The following is a 17,938-nucleotide window of genomic DNA, read 5'->3' on the forward strand; positions in this document are numbered from 1 at the left end:
AAGTACTGCACTATATAGGGAATAGGGTGCCATTTGGTACGCATCCTACGTCATCCAGTCCTTTGAAGCAAAGGCCCATGTCTTAATGTGGCCTGTTTGACCAATCACCAATCTCCTCCTAGTCCCCTCTCCTCTCTCCTGTGGTCATGTTACTCATATCAGTGGTTCATGACATCTTGGGTCTATTTATATTTTAATGGGAAGCTGCTTGAAAAGTGGCATGCCCAGAGCCCAACAGCCGTGTCCCATTTAGGACTGGGAGAGTAGGGAGGCAGGACTCTGAACACTCTTCCCAGGTTGTTGTAATGGGTTTTCACTCAAGGAGGTTTGGTGTAGATTTGGTTAACAATAGGTTCTAGAACAGTTCTCCCTCAGGGTTCCAATTACAAATGTTTCCTTTCGGACCAGGAGAGACGGAGGGAGAAGGCTCTCTAAACACTGATCTCAGGTCCCTCTTGTGGCTTTTCAGGCCAATGTACACATGAGGTGTGAAATGTGTCTGCAGTGTAGTTTGGGTTTTTATTAAATTGAGGCTCATTTCCACCTCCAAGTGATGTCTATCTTTCCCCAGAGTACAATAATCGGTTTCAGGCTAATTTAATAACTCTCCAGCTTATACCTTTCCACCGTATTAAACATTTATGGGATTTGAATGGATATTTCTAGTGGACAAAGTTCATAGTCTGCATCAGACCAGAGTTCAGAAAGTATTCTGTGCTTAATTGACCTTCCATAGCTGGAATAAAACCAATGAAATACTCAAATCAAATTGTATTTGTCACATGTGCCGAATACAAGAGGTGTAGACTTTACAGTGAAATGCTTACTTACAAGCCCTTAACCAACAATGCAGTTTTAAAGTAGTTACTCAAATTAACTGAAGTAAAAAAAATTATAGAAAAATAACAAATAATTAGAGACACAATAAAATAACAGGCTATATACACGGGGTACCGGTACAGAGTCAATGTGCGGCAGCACAGGTTAGCTGAGGTAATAAGTACAGTATCAGTCAAAAGTTTGGACACACCTACTCATTCCAGGGTTTTTCTGAATTTTTTAACTATTTCCTACATTGTAGAATAATAGGGAAGACATCAACACTATGAAATAACACACATAGAATCATGTTTTAAACAAATCTAAATATATTTGAGATTCTTCAAGGTAGCCCTTTGCATTGATGACAGCTTTGCACACTCTTGGCATTCTCTCAACCAGCTTCATGAGGAGTTATTTTCTTGAAGGAGTACCCACATATGCTGAGCACTTGTTGGCTGCTTTTCCTTCAATCTGCTGTCCAACTCATCCCAAACCATCTCAATTATGTTGAGGTCGTGTGATTGTGGAGGCCAGGTTATCTGATGCAGCACTCCATCCCTCTCTGTCAAATAGCCCTTCCACAGCTTGGAGGTGTGTTGGGTCATTGTCCTGTTGAAAAATACAATTATAGTCCCACTAAGCACAAACAAGATGGAATGGTGTATAGCTGCAGAATGCTGTGGTAGCCATGCATCGCCTGGTATAGAGGTCCTGAATTTCTGGAAGTGTGGCCCCAGTGATGTACTGGGCCGTACGCACTAACCTCTGTAGTGCCTTGCGGTCGGATTCTGAGCAGTTACCGTACCAGGCGGTGATGCAACCAGTGCTCTCGATGGTGCAGTTGTATAACTTTTTGAGGATCTGAGTACCCATGTCAAATCTTTTCAGTCTCCTGAGGGGGAATAGGTGTTTTCATGCCATCTTCATGACTGTCTTGGTGTGTTTGGACCATGTTAGTTTGTTGGTGATGTGGACACCAAGGAACTTGAAGCTCTCAACCTGCTCCACTACAGCCACGTCAATGAGAATGGGGACATGCTCGGCCCTCCTTTTCCTGTAGTCCACAATCATCTCCTATATCTTGATCACATTGAGGGAGAGGTTGTTATCCTGGCACCACACTGCCAGGTCTCAGACCTCCTCCCTATAGATTCTCGTTGTTGGTGATCAGACCTACCACTTGTGTTGTCGACAAATTTGATGGTTTTGGAGTCATGCTTGACCATGCAGTCATGGGTGAACAGGGAGTACAGGAGGAACTGAGCACGCATCCCTGAGGGGCCCCTGTGTTGAGGATCAGCGTGACAGATATGTTGTTACCTACCCTTACCACCTGGGGGTGGCACGTCAGGAAGTCCAGGATCCAGTTGCAGAGGGAGGTGTTTAATCCCAGGGTCCTGAGTTTAGTGATGAACTTTGTGGCCACTATGGTGTTGTCAATGAATAGTATTCTCGCGCAGGTGTTTCTTTTGTCCAGGTGTGAAAGGGCAGTGTGGAGTGGAATAGAGATTGCGTCGTCTGTAGATCTGTTGCGGCGGTATGCAATTTGAAGTGGGCCTAGGGTTTCTGGGATAATGGTGTTGGATGTGAGCCATGACCCACCTTTTAAGCACTTCATGGCTGCAGATGTGAGTGATGCATTTTGGTATTCGTTCAGGCAGGTTACCTTGGTGTTCTTGGTCACAGGGACTATGGTGGTCTGCTTGAAACATGTTGGTATTACAGACTCATACAGGGAGAGGTTGAAAATGTCATTGAAGACACTTGCCAGTTGGTCAGCGCATGCTTCGAGTACACATCCTGGTAATCCGTCTGGCTCTGCGGCCTTGTGAATGTTGATCTGTTTAAAGGTCTCACTCACATCGGCTACGGAGAGCGTGATCACACATTTGTCTGGAATAGCTGGTGCTCTCATGCATGCTTCAGTGTTGCTTGCCTCGAAGCGTGCATAGAAGTAATTTAGCTCGCCTGATAGACTCGTGTCACTAGGCAGCTTTTGTAGTCAGTAATAGTTTGCAAGCCCTGCCACATCTGACGAGCGTCGGAGTCAGTGTAGCAGGATTCAATCTTAGTCCTGTATTGACGCATTGCCTGTTTGATGGTTCGTCGGAGGGCATAGTGAGATTTCTTAGAAGCGTCCGGGTTAGAGTCCCACTCCTTGAAAGCAGCATCTCTACCCTTTAGCTCAGTGCGGATGTTGCCGTTTATCCATGGCTTCTGGTTGGAGTATGTACGTACGGGCGCTGTAGGAATGACATCATCGATGCTCTTATTGAAGAAGCTCCCTACTCATTTGGCACACCAGGCAGGCTAAAGCAAATGCTCAAAGATTTCATATAAACTCAGCAAAAAAGAAACGTCCTCTCACTGTCAACTGCGTTTATTTTAAGCAACCCTAGCATGTGTAAATATTTGTATGAACATAACAAAATTAACTGAGACATAAACTGAATAAGTTCCACAGACATGTGACTAACAGAAATGGAATAATGTGCCCCTGAACAAAGGGGTGACAAAATCAAAAGTAACAGTCAGTATCTGGTGTGGCCACCAGCTGCATTAAGTACTGCAGTGCATCTCCTCCTCATGGACTGCACCAGATTTGCCAGTTCTTGCTGAGAGATGATACCCCACTCTTCCACCAAGGCACCCGCAAGTTCCCGGGTTATTTCTGGGCAGAATGACCCTAGCCCTCACCCTCCGATCCAACAGGTCCCAGACGTGCTCAATGGGATTGACATCCGGGCTCCTCACTGGCCATGGCAGAACACTGACATTCCTGTCTTGTCGAGCAGTATGGCTTGTGGCATTGTCATGCTGGAGGGTCATGTCAGGAAGAGCCTGCAGGAAGGGTACCACATGAGGGAGGTGGTTGTCTTCCCTGTAATGCACAGCGTTGAAATTGCCTGCAATGACAAGCTCAGTCTGATGATGCTGTGACACACCGCCCCAGACCATGACGGACCATCCACCTCCAAATCGATTCCACTCCAGAGTACAGGCCTCAGTGTAACGCTCATTCCTTAGACGATAATCGCGAATCCGACCATCACCCCTGGTGAGACAAAACCGCTACTCGTCAGTGAAGAGCACCTTTTGCCAGTCCTGTCTGGTCCAGCGACGGTGGGTTTGTGCCCATAGGCGACATTGTTGCCGGTGATGTCTGGTGAAGACCTACCTTAGCACAATCCCTCAGTCCAGCCTCTCTCAGCCTATTGCGGACAGTCTGAGCACTGATGGAGGGATTGTGCGTTCCTGGTGTAACTCGGGCAGTTGTTGTTGCCATCCTGTACCTGTCCCGCAGGTGTGATGTTCGGATGTACCAATCCTGTGCAGGTGTTACACGTGGTCTGCCACTGCGAGGATCAGCTGTCCTCCCTGTCTCCCTGTAGCTCTGTCTTAGGCATCTCACAGTATGGACATTGCAATTTTTTGCCCTGGCCACATCTGCAGTCCTCATGCCTCCTTGCAGCATGCCTAAGGCATATTCACGCAGATGAGCAGGGACCCTGGGCATATTTCTTTTAGTGTTTTTCAGTCAGTAGAAAGGACTCTTTTTAGTGTCCTAAGTTTTCATAACTGTGGCCTTAATTGCCTACCGTCTGTAAGCGGTCTTAATGACCGTTCCACAGGTGCATGCTCATTAATTGTTTATGGTTCATTGAACAAGCATGGGAAACAGTGTTTAAACCCTTTACAATGAATATCGGTGAAGGTATTTGGATTGTTACAAATTATCTTTGAAAGACAGGGTCCTGAAAAAGGAACGTTTCTTTTTTTGCTGAGTTCACTATGATTCCAGCTCATGTCGTCATACTTTGTCCTGAATATTCTGCAAAAAAGCCATCATCTCTTCTCCTTCATCTGAGATGGTGTGAAAGAACTAGAGAAGTGAAAGCAAATTCCCAGTATACGTCCATCCACCGTATTGCTTTCACCTTTCACCTATAGTTCTTATAAACCAAAAGGTGACGAGGGTATGAAACCATTGAGTTGCACCAATCACGCTTGTCTCTTCCACTATGATGTGTGTTATGAAGTCAAAGTTAGTTTTCCATATCTGTGTGGACAATAAAGTTGTATTGACCTTGTTTTTTCCTGGAACCAGGATGTGGAGGTTCCCTTGCACTTGCTGCGCTACGTGTGCCTGTTCTGTGGCAAGCATGGTCTGTCGCTCATGAAGGACTGCTTTGAGTCAGGCACGCCAGAGAGCCTGCCCTTCCCCATCGCCCACGCCTTCATCACCATCGTCTCCAATGTGAGTAGGGGTTGATCCAGCCACCCAACATTGCAGCCCAGCCCAACCCAAACGCTCATTAAAAAAAATATATATATCCTGGATATGTTTACCACTACCTCCAGATGCTGTTTCAGCGCGATCTCCCGAGCCACATGTATGCAGATGTTCCTGATGCAGTTTTTGTTATAGCACAGCTGTTTAGTTTGTAAATGCTCTCTCCGTCAGTAATTGCAGTGAATAATCAGTTGTCAGCCAGCTCTGTTAAAGTGGCATCTGTTTTTCCGTTCTCCACTCCTTCTCACACATCTCAAGGGATGTCAGTCTGATTCAAAATCTGTTTGTTCTCTCCACACACAGATCCGAATATGGTTGCACATTCCCGCCGTCATGCAGCACATCATACCGTTCCGCACGTATGTAATACGGTAAGTTCACACTCTCCATATCAATGAAACTCTGTGGGGAAATCTCTGTATGGACTTCAGAGTGAGGATAATTAGGTCTTCATTAGTGTCTCACTACCAGTGAGTTTTCACTAGTGCCTTGAAATCCCTAATTAGGCATGTATCAATACAGATTGAATCACAAATGATTTATTGAATAAAATGGTTGTTAGTCATGACGTTTTCCCCCCATCAAATACAGCTCTCAACAATATGGCATCCCGTACTGCTGTTTAGTGATTTTTTTCTGCAGTCATTCTAAGAGAATAAGAAAATGGGGCAGAGAGAGGGGAGTTGCTGTTGCAGTTGAAGCTCCTCTCGTCAGAAATGGCCCAAGGGGCTGTTTGAAATGCATATTGTATTTGGATACACAGTGCTGTGTTCGACTCGCCCACCACTTTCCAACACACAATCAAACGCACTTGATAGAGATTCTCCCCTGAATATTGGATGTAGTATTAGGGAGGACGTTATGCAAATAGGGTAATCTAGCATATTGGCAGTCGATCAGCATAAATCAATGTTGAATTTAGTGGATGCATATTTTTGTTGTATTTGAGTTGAATTTCTAAAATTCAATCACATACTTGACTGTATATATTTTTTTCTGGATGGAAAGCATTTTCAGCTGAGAGCCCTCAGTCGGTGTAGTGTGCTTCACTCTTGCCGTGCCACCAACTGGTGTTGCTAGGAAGAGCTTCCCTCGCCATGGTAACAGTGGCCAATGCTCCAGTCAGCTTCTCCTCACATGACCTTGGAGCAGCCAGACAGCTCGCAGGCCTCGCCGCACCTCTGTCATGTGACCTGGGTGGGCTGAATTAACTGGTCCTGATATCCAAATGGAACATTCCTTACTCATTTTGGTCCTTTGTCTAAGAAGAATGATGAAATGTGACTTCTTGGCTCCAGTGCCATTCCACCTTATAGCGTATCACACCTTCCTCCTGAATTGAGCAAAATGTTTGTTTTCTCAGAAGTTATTAAAAATATATCTTATACTGTATCTTATTGATCGCGGAGACCGTAGATTCTCGTTGCAGCCAACTATTGTCATGGTTTTTCTCAGTAGCTTATTAAAGTGCTTCTCATCTGAGTGTTTCAGCCAGCCTCGATAGATGCCAAACACTCAGTCCTGACTGTTTAGTTTGTCCAGTCATTATGTCCAACCTGTCTACCGTGTCTTCTCCAGAAACACACTTGAGAGAAACTTACTTTTATTTGTTCTGTTTAATTTTAAAGTATTTCCTAACAAAGGGACTTCCTGGTTGAAATAAAGTTTTATCTCATTTCACAAATAACTTATTTCCAAATGTGTCCCTCCCCAGGTACCTGTGCAAGCTGTCGGACCAGGAGCTCCGTCAGAGCGCGGCACGCAACATGGCCGACCTGATGTGGAGCACGGTGAAGGAGCCGCTGGACAGCGCACTGTGCTTCGACAAGGAGAGCCTGGACCTGGCTTTCAAATACTTCATGTCCCCCACGCTCACCATGAGGCTGGCCGGCCTCAGCCAAATCACGGTGAGACTCGCACGTGCACCCCGAGACGCATGCACCCACTCTCACATACTGCGGTGTTGCTTGCTCTTTGGGAGTCTAGGCCCGGGTTACTGCGAGGAACATTGTGACCGCTGTTTTGTTTTTGACACCGTGACACTTTGACTTGTATACTTTATTAACGCTCCACTAGGACTTTCAGTTTACTGTGACTGAGACTTTTACTCTAGGGTCAATGGCTCGATAAAGGGATGAAGTACACTGGTGTGTACATGCATACATAATTCATTACATGTTTATTCTCGTTTTCTCCCCACAGAATCAGCTACACACCTTCAACGACGTCTGTAATAATGAGTCTCTGGTATCCGACACCGAAACGTAAGTCAATTGAGTTGATTTTTACAATGAAATTTAAGTCAATAGTCCATTTTTTTTTTACAATGAAACGCATGTCGATTGAGTTGAGTTAGCACTGCGTCACGGACCGTTAAAGCATTGTACCTCAAACTGTCCCTCCAGGTCAATAGCAAAGGAACTAGCTGACTGGCTAATCAACAACAATGTGGTGGAGCATATATTTGGACCAAATTTGCATATCGAGGTGAGTTTCCCCATTCCAAGTCGTTATTACAGTAAGCCAATACATTTTAGTGGGTAATCTGTGTTTGAACTTCCCTGTTAATGAGGAGCTTGTCTTTGTGTCTCTTTGTTGTCGTTCCAGATAATTAAACAGTGCCAAGTGATCCTGAACTTCCTTGCCGCAGAGGGCAGGCTCAGCACCCAGCATGTGGACTGCATCTGGGCCGCAGCTCAGGTAACTAGGCACTAAACACCAGGGCCTAGAAATCACGTAGAAAGCTTCTCAGAGTAGAAATGCTGATTTTTAGGATCAATTTTGCCCCTTTAATCAAGTTGAGGGACCTAATCTTAGAGCAGCGCTCATACTCTGAATTTGTATGCATATATTACACTTTTCTTTACTATATTCTACCAAATAGTTTTGCTATCATTTCATTTCATTGAAATACAAAGTTGTCTTTTGTGTCATTATTCACTGATGTACTCCTCGACCCTGTCTCTCTCTCTCTCTTATTATGTAGCTGAAGCACTGTAGCCGTTACATCCACGACCTGTTCCCGTCGCTCATCAAGAACCTGGACCCGGTGCCGCTGCGCCATGTCCTCAACCTGGTGTCCGGCCTGCATCCCAGCGCACACACGGAACAGGTACCCACACACGCCACACAGCATGAGTGCCCAATGGAACATGAGGACTACGAATTACCTAGGTCCGGGACCATGTCAGTATCGCCATACTCTTAAGTATTGTGGCAAGGAAACACAACACGGATGGAAACAAAATATGGAAAAGATATTGCGAGACTGGTATGGTCCTCGGCCTGTTATTACCTCAGATTAGAGTTACTTTAGGCCATGGCAAGGAGTGGGCAATTAAAATGTTCAGTGTGATTTAATCTAGATATCACCAGATTACTTTAAGGAGCTTTATAGTCACATAAACCCAGTCTTAACTAACTGAGCTGCTCTTTGTCTTGGTCACCTGCCCACCACAAAGATCCTATAATTGTGATTCTGTATGTAATTCTATGCTTGCTTCCCTCCCTCAGACCCTGTACCTGGCCTCCATGCTGATCAAGGCTCTGTGGAACAACGCACTGTCGGCTAAGGCCCAGCTCTCCAAGCAGAGCTCCTTCGCCTCGCTGCTCAACACCAACGTCCCCATGGGCAACAAGAAAGGTACGATTGTTGTGTTTGTCTGTGTGTATTTCAAGGGGATCTATGTTCTTTATCTTTGTGGTAGACAACTCCGGTGCGGTGGAGTTGCAGGGGTATGCTGGTTTTTGGTTCAGTCCAGCACTAATCAAGGTGATGAAGGTGTTGAATCAGGTGTTTTAGTGCTGGGATGGAACAAAAGGCTTGAACATCCTTTAAAACCTACTAACCAGGGTTTACTACTTGCTTAGATACATAGGCTCTTAAATATCTCTGCTGGTATATAGACTACGTTATGAATTCTGAAGTGTTTTGTGAGATGCGGTGTCTGATGCATTAAGCCTCTGCTTCTCGTCTCTACCAAGGCTCCCCAGCGGCTAGCCCGGACAGCAGTGACAACAGTGACACTCACCACAGCGGCGGTAGCGACATGGAGATGGACGAGCAGATGATGGGCGGCAGCAAGCGGGGCCAGCAGAGACTCTCTGACACAGAGGTTAGTAGCACTCCAGTACCCTTTTCACACTCTCTAGCTGGAGAAACAAGTGATGCACTTTCTCAATAGATTTAATAGGAATTTCTGTTAGTAGCAAACTGTTACTTTCCAGCACTGTTCAGCAATCCATGCCTTGTTTTTTTTTGTTTGCCTAGCCACTGTCTCCAATTGCTAACTTTTTAGCATTTTTATCAAAAAGCAAATCCAAGTCAGTATCCCCGATTAATTAGCATTTTTCTGGTTTCATGTAAAAAATAAAAATAAAAAAAAATAAAAAGTTTTGTGGTTCTGCTGTATGGCTGCTTTAACTGGAACTGATTCGGTCTCCTCTCTCCTCCCCGTCCAGGAGTCGATGCAGGGCAGCTCGGACGAGACGGCCAACAGCATGGAGGAGGGCAGCAGCGGACCGGGCAGCAGCAGTGGCCACAGCGAGGGCTCCAGCAACGAGGCGGGCTCCAGCCGTGCAAGCCAGTCGGCGGGAAGCCCCGGCAGCGAGCTGCATTCTGACGACATGGCCGACAGCGAGATCCTCAAGGAGGAAGAGGATGAGGAGGAAGATGACGAAGATGATGACGAAGATGATGACGATGAAGAGGACGAAGAGGGGAACAACCGGGATGTAGCGGCCGAGGGCAGCCCGCAGAAGGAGCCCCGGGACCAGCTTGAAGTCAGGAAGCGGAAAGCGGGCGAGGCGCTGGTGGAGGAGCAGGGCGACAGAGCCGAAAGAGGAGGGGCAGGAGACGGACCAAAACACAAAGGTTTGCCCTTTAACCCTGAGGCAGCCGTCGGCATGGTAACGGCGTCGATGGAGGGCCGCATGAGGATGCTGGACGCCTGCTCGACCCGGCCTGAGGGGCCCGAACAACAACATTCAGAGATGGGAGGCCCCTCATCCCAAATGGCCCCGGGCCCCCAGGAGCAGACCTGCCTGCCCTGCCCCGGGGACTTCCTGGGGGACGCCATGGGCAACGAGCTTTTCAACTGCCGACACTTCATCGGGCCCCACCATCACCACCACCACCACCACCACGAAGGGTAAGACTGTTACCATCTCTTTGCTTTCTTTTCTCTAATCTGTATCGCCTCTTTCACAATGTTCTATGTTTGGCCAATTTGCCTAGGGAGATAAGGTTATTTTTTTAAGGCTTCTATCCAACTACAGACCCCAACTAAGATAAACTGCCCGTGGCCGATTGTACAGGTTGAATCAGGACCATCTATGAGCAATTATGTCTGCGTCCAAATGAGTCTTGACACCATCCACAGACGGTTGAGTTGGCTGTAGTTGCATAGATGTGTAGAAGTGTCCCGTCAATCATTTCTACATTTGTTCATGAGAAACTAGACATACACTGAGTGTACAAAACATTAGGAGCACTTTCCTAATATTGAGTTTCACTCCCTTTTGCCCTCAGAACAGCCTCAATTCATCGGGGCATGGACCCTACAAGGTGTCGAAAGCGTTCCACGGGGATGCTGGCCCATGTTGACTCCAATGCTTCCCACAGTTGTTTCAAGTTGACTGGATGGCCTTTGGGTGGTGGACCATTGATACACATGTGCAACTGTTGAGCGTGAAAAACCCAGCAACGTTGCAGTTCTTGACACACTCAACATGGTGCGCCTAGCACCTACCATACCCCATTCAAAGGCACTTAAATATTTTGTCTTGCACATTAACCCTCAATGGCACACACACACAATCCATGTCTAAATTGTCTCTAGGCTTCAAAATCCTTTAACATGTCGCCTCCCATTCATCTACACTGATTTGAAGTGGATTTAACAAGTGACAGTAATTGATCGTAGTTTTCACCTGGATTCACCTGGTCAGTCTGTCATGGAAAGAGAACTGTTTGGTTCACTCAGTGTAAATGTAACTATTTTCCTTGCGACCATGAATCTTGTGCTTATTCAAGTGACAAAAACATGCATTGCCCTTCTAACGTTGAATCATCCTCCAGGCACATGGTGGACGACATGCTGAGCGCAGACGACGTGTCCTGCAGCAGCTCCCAGATCAGCGCCAAGTCGGAGAAGAACATGGCCGACTTTGACGGTGAGGAGTCTGGCTGTGAGGAGGAGCTGGTGCAGATCAACTCGCACGCCGAGCTCAGCTCCCACTTGCAGCAGCACCTGCCCAACCTGGCCTCTATCTACCACGAGCACATGGTGCAAGGTAGGCTGCACTGCACGGTGCACCTAGGGTTGTGAATTTACTTAAATTTACCCCAAATTCCCAGTTTTCCCAGAAATCGTGGTTGGAAAATTCACGGAGTACCGCACTCACGGAACGGTTTACCCACTCATTGCACACCGATAACAGGCCTCCGTTAACAGCAGCAAGAATCATGTAGTTATGGTTCTACTAATCATCTGGTGGGGTCTATCCAGTCAAACGCTTTCACCATCAATTAATCCCGTGAAGCTCAGTTGGTAGAGCATGGTGCTTGCAAAGCCAGGGTTGTTGGTTCGATTCCCGCGGTGGACCAGTATGAAAATGTATGGACTTGGAAATCGCTCTGGATAAACAACAAAAAAAACTTCTACCTGTAAATATGAGTACGAAGGTCTATATGGCTGTTTTCTTAGTGTCACTCGATTTCAGTTGTTATCCATGCAACTGTTTTAGCATGACATTTTAGCAGTTCAGTAAATCTGTACTGAACCTTTTTATTATGGCTCTCTTTCTCACCAGCGGCTGTGTTTTATTCCTCTGCAGGCCCGCAGGTCCACAAGCACCAGTACTCTGGCCACGCCGTGACTGACATCAACCTGGACAACGTGTGCAAGAAGGGCAACACGCTGCTTTGGGACCTGGTGCAGGATGAGGATGCGGTATGAACCATGACACTGGATTACACCGTGCTCAAAGAAAGCATTCTGTTAGCGACCTTTTTGCTGAGTGAAAGCATGTAGCATGCTAGTAGTCAGACAGCCTTGAAGCCGAGCGGCATAGAAGCGGAGTTTGAGTTCCCAGAAACAAGCAACACATTTTGTTGTTTAAATGTTCGTTCACTGAATACAATAAACTTTATGCTTTTCTATTCTATTTTTAACCTCTATGGGATCGGTGTTCCTATACCGGGACGGTTGAAGCCTACTAACTAGAATGACGTAAGCAACAGCAAACGTTCCAGGACATAGACATGTCTTATTTGGGCAGAAAGCTTAAATTCTTGTTAATCTAACTGCACTGTCAATTTTAACTGCACTGTACCATGCTATTGTTTGAGGAGAGTGCTCAACAACAAAACACTTTTCACAGCAATTGGTTTGATACATTCACCTCTGAAGGTAAATAATATACTTACATTTAGTAATCTTGCTCTGATTTGTCATCCTGAGTGTCCCAGAGTTAAAATGTAGCATGGATTTTATCAAACAAAACTATCTTTATATTCAAATGTAGGAACTGGGTTCTACAGTTTGAACACCTGCTGTCTCTGGCTCCACACCCACCCCACCTCGCCATCTAGACGTGTGTGTATAAGCCAATGATCCATCATGTATGACATTCCTGGGAGTGTGTAAACTTACATTTTGTGTTACCGTATCATTTTTGTATGTTTTCTGTAGTTATGTACTTGAAAATGTATTAATTGACCAATTCGGCACATTTGGGCACACTTGATACACAATTTGTGCAGTATTGCAATGCTTCACTGTATTCATCTGAAACTTTGCATACACACATCTAAATTGCGCCTAAACTACAATAGTACATTATATTATTGCCTTTTTATGCATATTTTGGGGGTTTGTGTTTTCTTTTACCAGATCTAATGTTATATTCTCCTACATTAATTTCACATTTCCACAAACTTCAAAGTGTTTCCTTTCAAATGTTATCAAAGATATGCATATCCTTGCTTCAGGTCCTGAGCTACAGGCAGTTAGATTTGGTATGTCATTTTAGGCGAGGGGGGGAAAAAAGGGTTTGATCCTTAATTAACTCTGTCGATGGTTTTGGCACGAAAGGTCCATGATAACTAGCAAATGTGCCCACTCTGGTCTTGGCACGTGCGCTATAGCCAACAGCTCGTAGATACAATGCGAGAATTTGAATTTGTTTATTGGCAGCCAGTCACCGATCATCATGTCACCAGCATACAAATGAAAACCCTCAATATTTATTGGAAAGGAGCATCAAGCTCATTACTGTGAACTTTCACCACCCTGTGAAGTTCATCATAAATTATTTTGTCTGGAGCGTAATAAACTGCATGCTTTTTCAAGTTGGAGTGACAAGACCACTCACAGCATCGCATGACTGCACATTTATCTCAACATCATGGTTATTCTATCAACAATTGTGCAATATGCACTGCAATTTATTGCGTATTTTAATCAGCGACCAAAAAAGTATCCTCCCTTGTCTAGCGTATTTAGTTTTTGTTGACATTTAGGGAATTTACTAGTTTTAGGATCTCTTTAGGATATTCTGAAGTCTGAAAAAGATGCGAGTGACCTTTCTCCGTTCTCCCCTATTCCATCAGATCCACCTGTCGGAGGGACTGATCAACGAGGCGGAGAAGCTGCTGTGCTCTCTGGTGTGCTGGTTCACCGACCGTCAGATCCGCATGCGGTTCATCGAGGGCTGCCTGGAGAACCTTGCCCACCACAGGCACGTGTGCATATATGAGAGCGCCTATGTCTGTGTGAACAACGTAGCTCTGAAATGAATTGACGTCAAATGATTTTGCCATCAGATCCCTTCGTTGGCTAGCTATTATATGAAACTTGTTTTGTGACGCCAGGCTTTTCTCTCTCTCGCAGATCCGTGGTCGTCTCTCTGCGCCTCCTTCCCAAACTTTTCGGCACTTTTCAGCAGTTTGGCTCCAGCTACGACACCCACTGGATCACCATGTAAGCATCGCACCGTCCACATGATTAGAACAGACAAACGTTGTCCATTACATGGCATCACATATGGCAACAACTTCTATTTTTGTGACATTTGGTATGGTCGTAAATTCACTTTGGAGTGCCAGAGTGAGGTCAGGGTGTTTGTAAATTCAGAGCGTTTCACGCTCGACGCGTTCAGCGTGCACATTGGACGCTCTGGCCGAGGAGTAGGGTTGAGCCGAGTGTTCTCAGGAGCCTTCTCACATGGCAGCCAACTTCAGCCAGTTAGCTTGACTAACTTACTAGCTACTTCTAGACGCAAATGAGAGAACACCTAACTATGACCATTTTACTCGCCCTAGCAGAGCTGGTTAGGCTGTCTTCATGTTATCCAGAGCTTTGGTAACTGTGCTGCTGGCAACAATTCAATTATTATTATTTTTTTCGAAGTTTACTGACACGGGTCACATTCAACGGCTGCTGCGCGTTCTTAAATTCATAAATTATTCTGCTCTCTGGCACACTGAAAAAAGTGCTCTGAAATTGGAGTAGGTGGTGAATTTACAAACGCACCCTTTGATGTGGTGTTTCATGTCTTTCAGGTGGGCGGAGAAGGAGCTGCACATGATGAAGCTGTTCTTTGAGAACCTGCTGCACTACATCCAGGAAGTCCGAGAGCAGAGGCACAAGTTTGCCCTGTGAGTAACCCACCCGTTCCCTCCACTACACTACCCCCACCCCCAATGCCTTGTAACTATACAACGGTAACAGTCTTATTACTGTGGAATATATACAACATATTTGGTAGCACTGCATGTATAGCTGCCCAGTCTCGCTGCAGTGCGGTTCTGGTGTGCAATGGCTGCAGACAGTGACTCTGTGGTTGTGTATGTGGCCAGCTGGGAAGTGCTGGCTGCTTTTAAGGGACCGCTGAGACAAAATGACACGTGAATGTTTTGTCCTGATAGACCTACGGAGGAGGGTGTAGCTAGTTTTTGACCTCCTTATTTGAAATGTGAAACTCATTGAAAATGTCTTTTTTTTATAGTGATTGTTGCAATTCAAACGTAAACGGAGTAGTTCATTATGAATTATGTTCTTTGATTACTATGCGATCACAGGTATGGCCACAGTGCAGAAGTCCAAGTACGCTTGCAGTTCCTGACCTGTGTCTTCTCCACACTTGGCTCCCCAGACCACTTCAGTAAGTCAACACGGTCGCGTTCATTAGGCACCAAATGGAACAAAACACACTAAAACTGAACAACCTTGACTTGTCCAATAAGAAACGCATTCCAACTTTCCGTTACATTACCCAGTCTTCACATCCAGCTCAACAGAAACATTCCCTATCATTGTCTGCATCTGTGCCTCTATGGCTGGCTGGTTACACCCTGGGGGTGGAATTGGCCCTAGAGGAGAAGTGCAACCTGATGAGCCGCTCTCTCTCCTACAACAGAGACATCTTTGTCCTCTGGAGTCTCTGGAGAGGGGTGACCGGATCTACCTAACTAGCTAACTCACTCCGTTCATAGCCATGTGTGTGACTTTTGTGAATGCCTGTGTGTGCTGTGTTTGTGTGTGTGTGCATGGGTGTGTTTGCAGACTTATGTGTCTGTTTGAGGAGGAGCTAATGTTTGGGATTTAGAGGTTGACTGGGAGACTCCCTGCTCCGGTGGCTCCCGACCAGGACGTACAGACTGCCATTCTCCATGATACAAAATAAATAACATAACGTGATAGTGCAGCCAATCCTCTCTGGCAACCATTTATATTGTGTTTACGTGAATGCGGTGTACATGTCTATCTGGTTGTGTGTCCATTGTGGATCCCGTGTGGGAGTGATACCCTCATCTTCCCCTTTACAGTCTGAAGTGTGTGTTGTGTACCAACAGTCAGACATCAGTTAAGCTCCTCAGCTGTGTGTGTGTGTGTGTGTGTGTGTGTGTGTGTGTGTGTGTGTGTGTGTGTGTGTGTGTGTGTGTGTGTGTGTGTGTGTATATATAGCAGCGGGGTATTTGTACATGAACACACAAACTCTAGCAGCCTCTCCTCTCCCTCAGGACTGAGTCTAGAGCAGGTGGACATCCTGTGGCACTGCCTGGTGGAGGATGGAGAGTGTTACGACGATGCGCTCCACTGGTTCCTCAACCAGGTCCGCAGCAAAGACCAGCACGCCATGGGCATGGAGACCTACAAACACCTCTTCCTGGAAAAGGTACGACCGGACTGGACCATCTGGTCTCAGTGGGGAGGGGTGTCTATGACAAGGGTCTTTCCAGCATGGTCTGTTGATAAATAGTGAATCTCAGCAACAACTAAAAGAAAGTATGCCACAAATTGATAGCTAGAATCTGTAAAATAAATAAAGAAAAACAACTTAACCTGTAAAAAGTCTCAAAGTTGGGAAGTCATTGTGAAAGGTAATTGAAAAGGGATTGAGTAGCCGGGGGAAACACATTTGTAAAGTTGCCCAAATCGTTCAAAAGCCTTGGCCTTAAAGTCACAAGTCTACCATTGTAATACCTTTTTCCCTTAATACCTCCTGTGTTTCCTCAGATGCCCCAGCTGAAGCCGGAGACCATCAGCATGACGGGCCTCAACCTCTTCCAGCATCTCTGTAACCTGGCCCGTCTGGCCACCAGCGCCTACGACAGCGGCTCCAACTGCGAGGTACACACACACACACACACACACACACACTTCAAATATTTGAATCCACAAATCACATTGCAGAGAAGGTTTCAAGCACACACACAGGCATAGGGACACACACTTTTATTCACACAAACACACCCAGTTTGTCGTCTGAGTTGCTAAATTCCAGGCCCGTCATACCTCTCACTGAACCATGTTGTCACTAGGGCTGGGCGATATGGCCAGGATATATCCCGATATAGGTCATTTCATATAATGATACATATCACGATATAGCACATTTTCTGTAAATTCAATTAATAAATAGTATATATTAAATGACCACATGTAAAGGCCTATTTCTTATTACATTTTGAATTAAACTCAGTAAATAAAAGGTAACTTACTCATATTTGATTTTCTCTCATTTAGAACCTTTGTGCAAATTTTCAATGAAGCATGTAACAAAATATAAAATATGCATGTATAAAATCTAATAAGGTAAATAGAAAACACTTCAACTATAGTTGCAAACAAAATAAATATACAGTTGAAATCGGAAGTTTACATACACTTAGGTTGGAGTCATTAAAACTAGTTTTTCAACCACTCCACAAATGTCTTGTTAACAAACTATAGTTTTGGCAAGTCGGTTAGGACATCTACTTTGTGCACGACACAAGTAATTTTTCCAACAATTGTTTACAGACAGATTATTTCATTTATAGTTCACTGTATCACAATTCCAGTGGGTCAGAAGTGTACATACACTAAGTTGACTGTGCTTTTAAACAGCTTGGAAAATTCCAGAAAATGTCATGGCTTTAGGAGCTGTCGATAGGCTAATTGACATAATTTGAGTCAATTGGAGGTGTACCTGTGGATGTATTTCAAGGCCTACCTTCAAACTCAGTGCCTCTTTGCTTGACATCGTGGGAAAATCAAAAGAAATCAGCCAAGACCGCAGAAAAAAATTGTGGACCTCCGTAAGTCTGGTTCATCCTTGGGAGCAATTTCCAAACGCCTCAAGGTACCACGTTCATCTGTACAAACACAAGTATAAACACCATGGCACCATGCAGCCATCATACCGCTCAGGAAGGAGACGTGTTCTGTCTCCTAGAGATGAACGTACTTTGGTGTGAAAAGTGCAAATCAATCCCAGAACAACAGCAAAGGACCTTGTGAAGATGCTGGAGGAAACAGGGACAAAAGTATCTAT

General features: G+C 45.4%; 1 protein-coding gene and 1 non-coding gene across 2 annotated transcripts in view; both read left to right on the forward strand.

Annotated features, from left to right (window-relative positions):
- Nucleotides 1-17,938, forward strand: part of LOC139370506 (ubiquitin carboxyl-terminal hydrolase 34-like) — a 66,379-nt gene that overhangs the window by 7,852 nt on the left and 40,589 nt on the right. Inside the window, exons 5-22 of the mRNA XM_071110027.1 lie at nucleotides 4,931-5,080; nucleotides 5,420-5,487; nucleotides 6,831-7,023; nucleotides 7,319-7,380; nucleotides 7,522-7,603; nucleotides 7,724-7,816; nucleotides 8,103-8,228; nucleotides 8,630-8,759; nucleotides 9,101-9,231; nucleotides 9,578-10,266; nucleotides 11,196-11,410; nucleotides 11,954-12,069; nucleotides 13,731-13,858; nucleotides 14,011-14,100; nucleotides 14,682-14,777; nucleotides 15,201-15,283; nucleotides 16,143-16,297; nucleotides 16,639-16,752. Of these exons, the coding sequence (XP_070966128.1) occupies nucleotides 4,931-5,080; nucleotides 5,420-5,487; nucleotides 6,831-7,023; nucleotides 7,319-7,380; nucleotides 7,522-7,603; nucleotides 7,724-7,816; nucleotides 8,103-8,228; nucleotides 8,630-8,759; nucleotides 9,101-9,231; nucleotides 9,578-10,266; nucleotides 11,196-11,410; nucleotides 11,954-12,069; nucleotides 13,731-13,858; nucleotides 14,011-14,100; nucleotides 14,682-14,777; nucleotides 15,201-15,283; nucleotides 16,143-16,297; nucleotides 16,639-16,752 (2,721 nt within the window). The remainder of the gene's footprint in view (nucleotides 1-4,930; nucleotides 5,081-5,419; nucleotides 5,488-6,830; nucleotides 7,024-7,318; nucleotides 7,381-7,521; nucleotides 7,604-7,723; nucleotides 7,817-8,102; nucleotides 8,229-8,629; nucleotides 8,760-9,100; nucleotides 9,232-9,577; nucleotides 10,267-11,195; nucleotides 11,411-11,953; nucleotides 12,070-13,730; nucleotides 13,859-14,010; nucleotides 14,101-14,681; nucleotides 14,778-15,200; nucleotides 15,284-16,142; nucleotides 16,298-16,638; nucleotides 16,753-17,938) is intronic.
- LOC139371734 (small nucleolar RNA SNORA70) lies at nucleotides 14,890-15,020 on the forward strand. Its single transcript, XR_011627413.1, has one exon. It is a non-coding gene; the product is annotated as a small nucleolar RNA SNORA70 (small nucleolar RNA).

This window comes from Oncorhynchus clarkii, chromosome 17, assembly GCF_045791955.1.
Source record: "Oncorhynchus clarkii lewisi isolate Uvic-CL-2024 chromosome 17, UVic_Ocla_1.0, whole genome shotgun sequence".
In the NCBI taxonomy this organism is placed as follows: domain Eukaryota; kingdom Metazoa; phylum Chordata; class Actinopteri; order Salmoniformes; family Salmonidae; genus Oncorhynchus; species Oncorhynchus clarkii.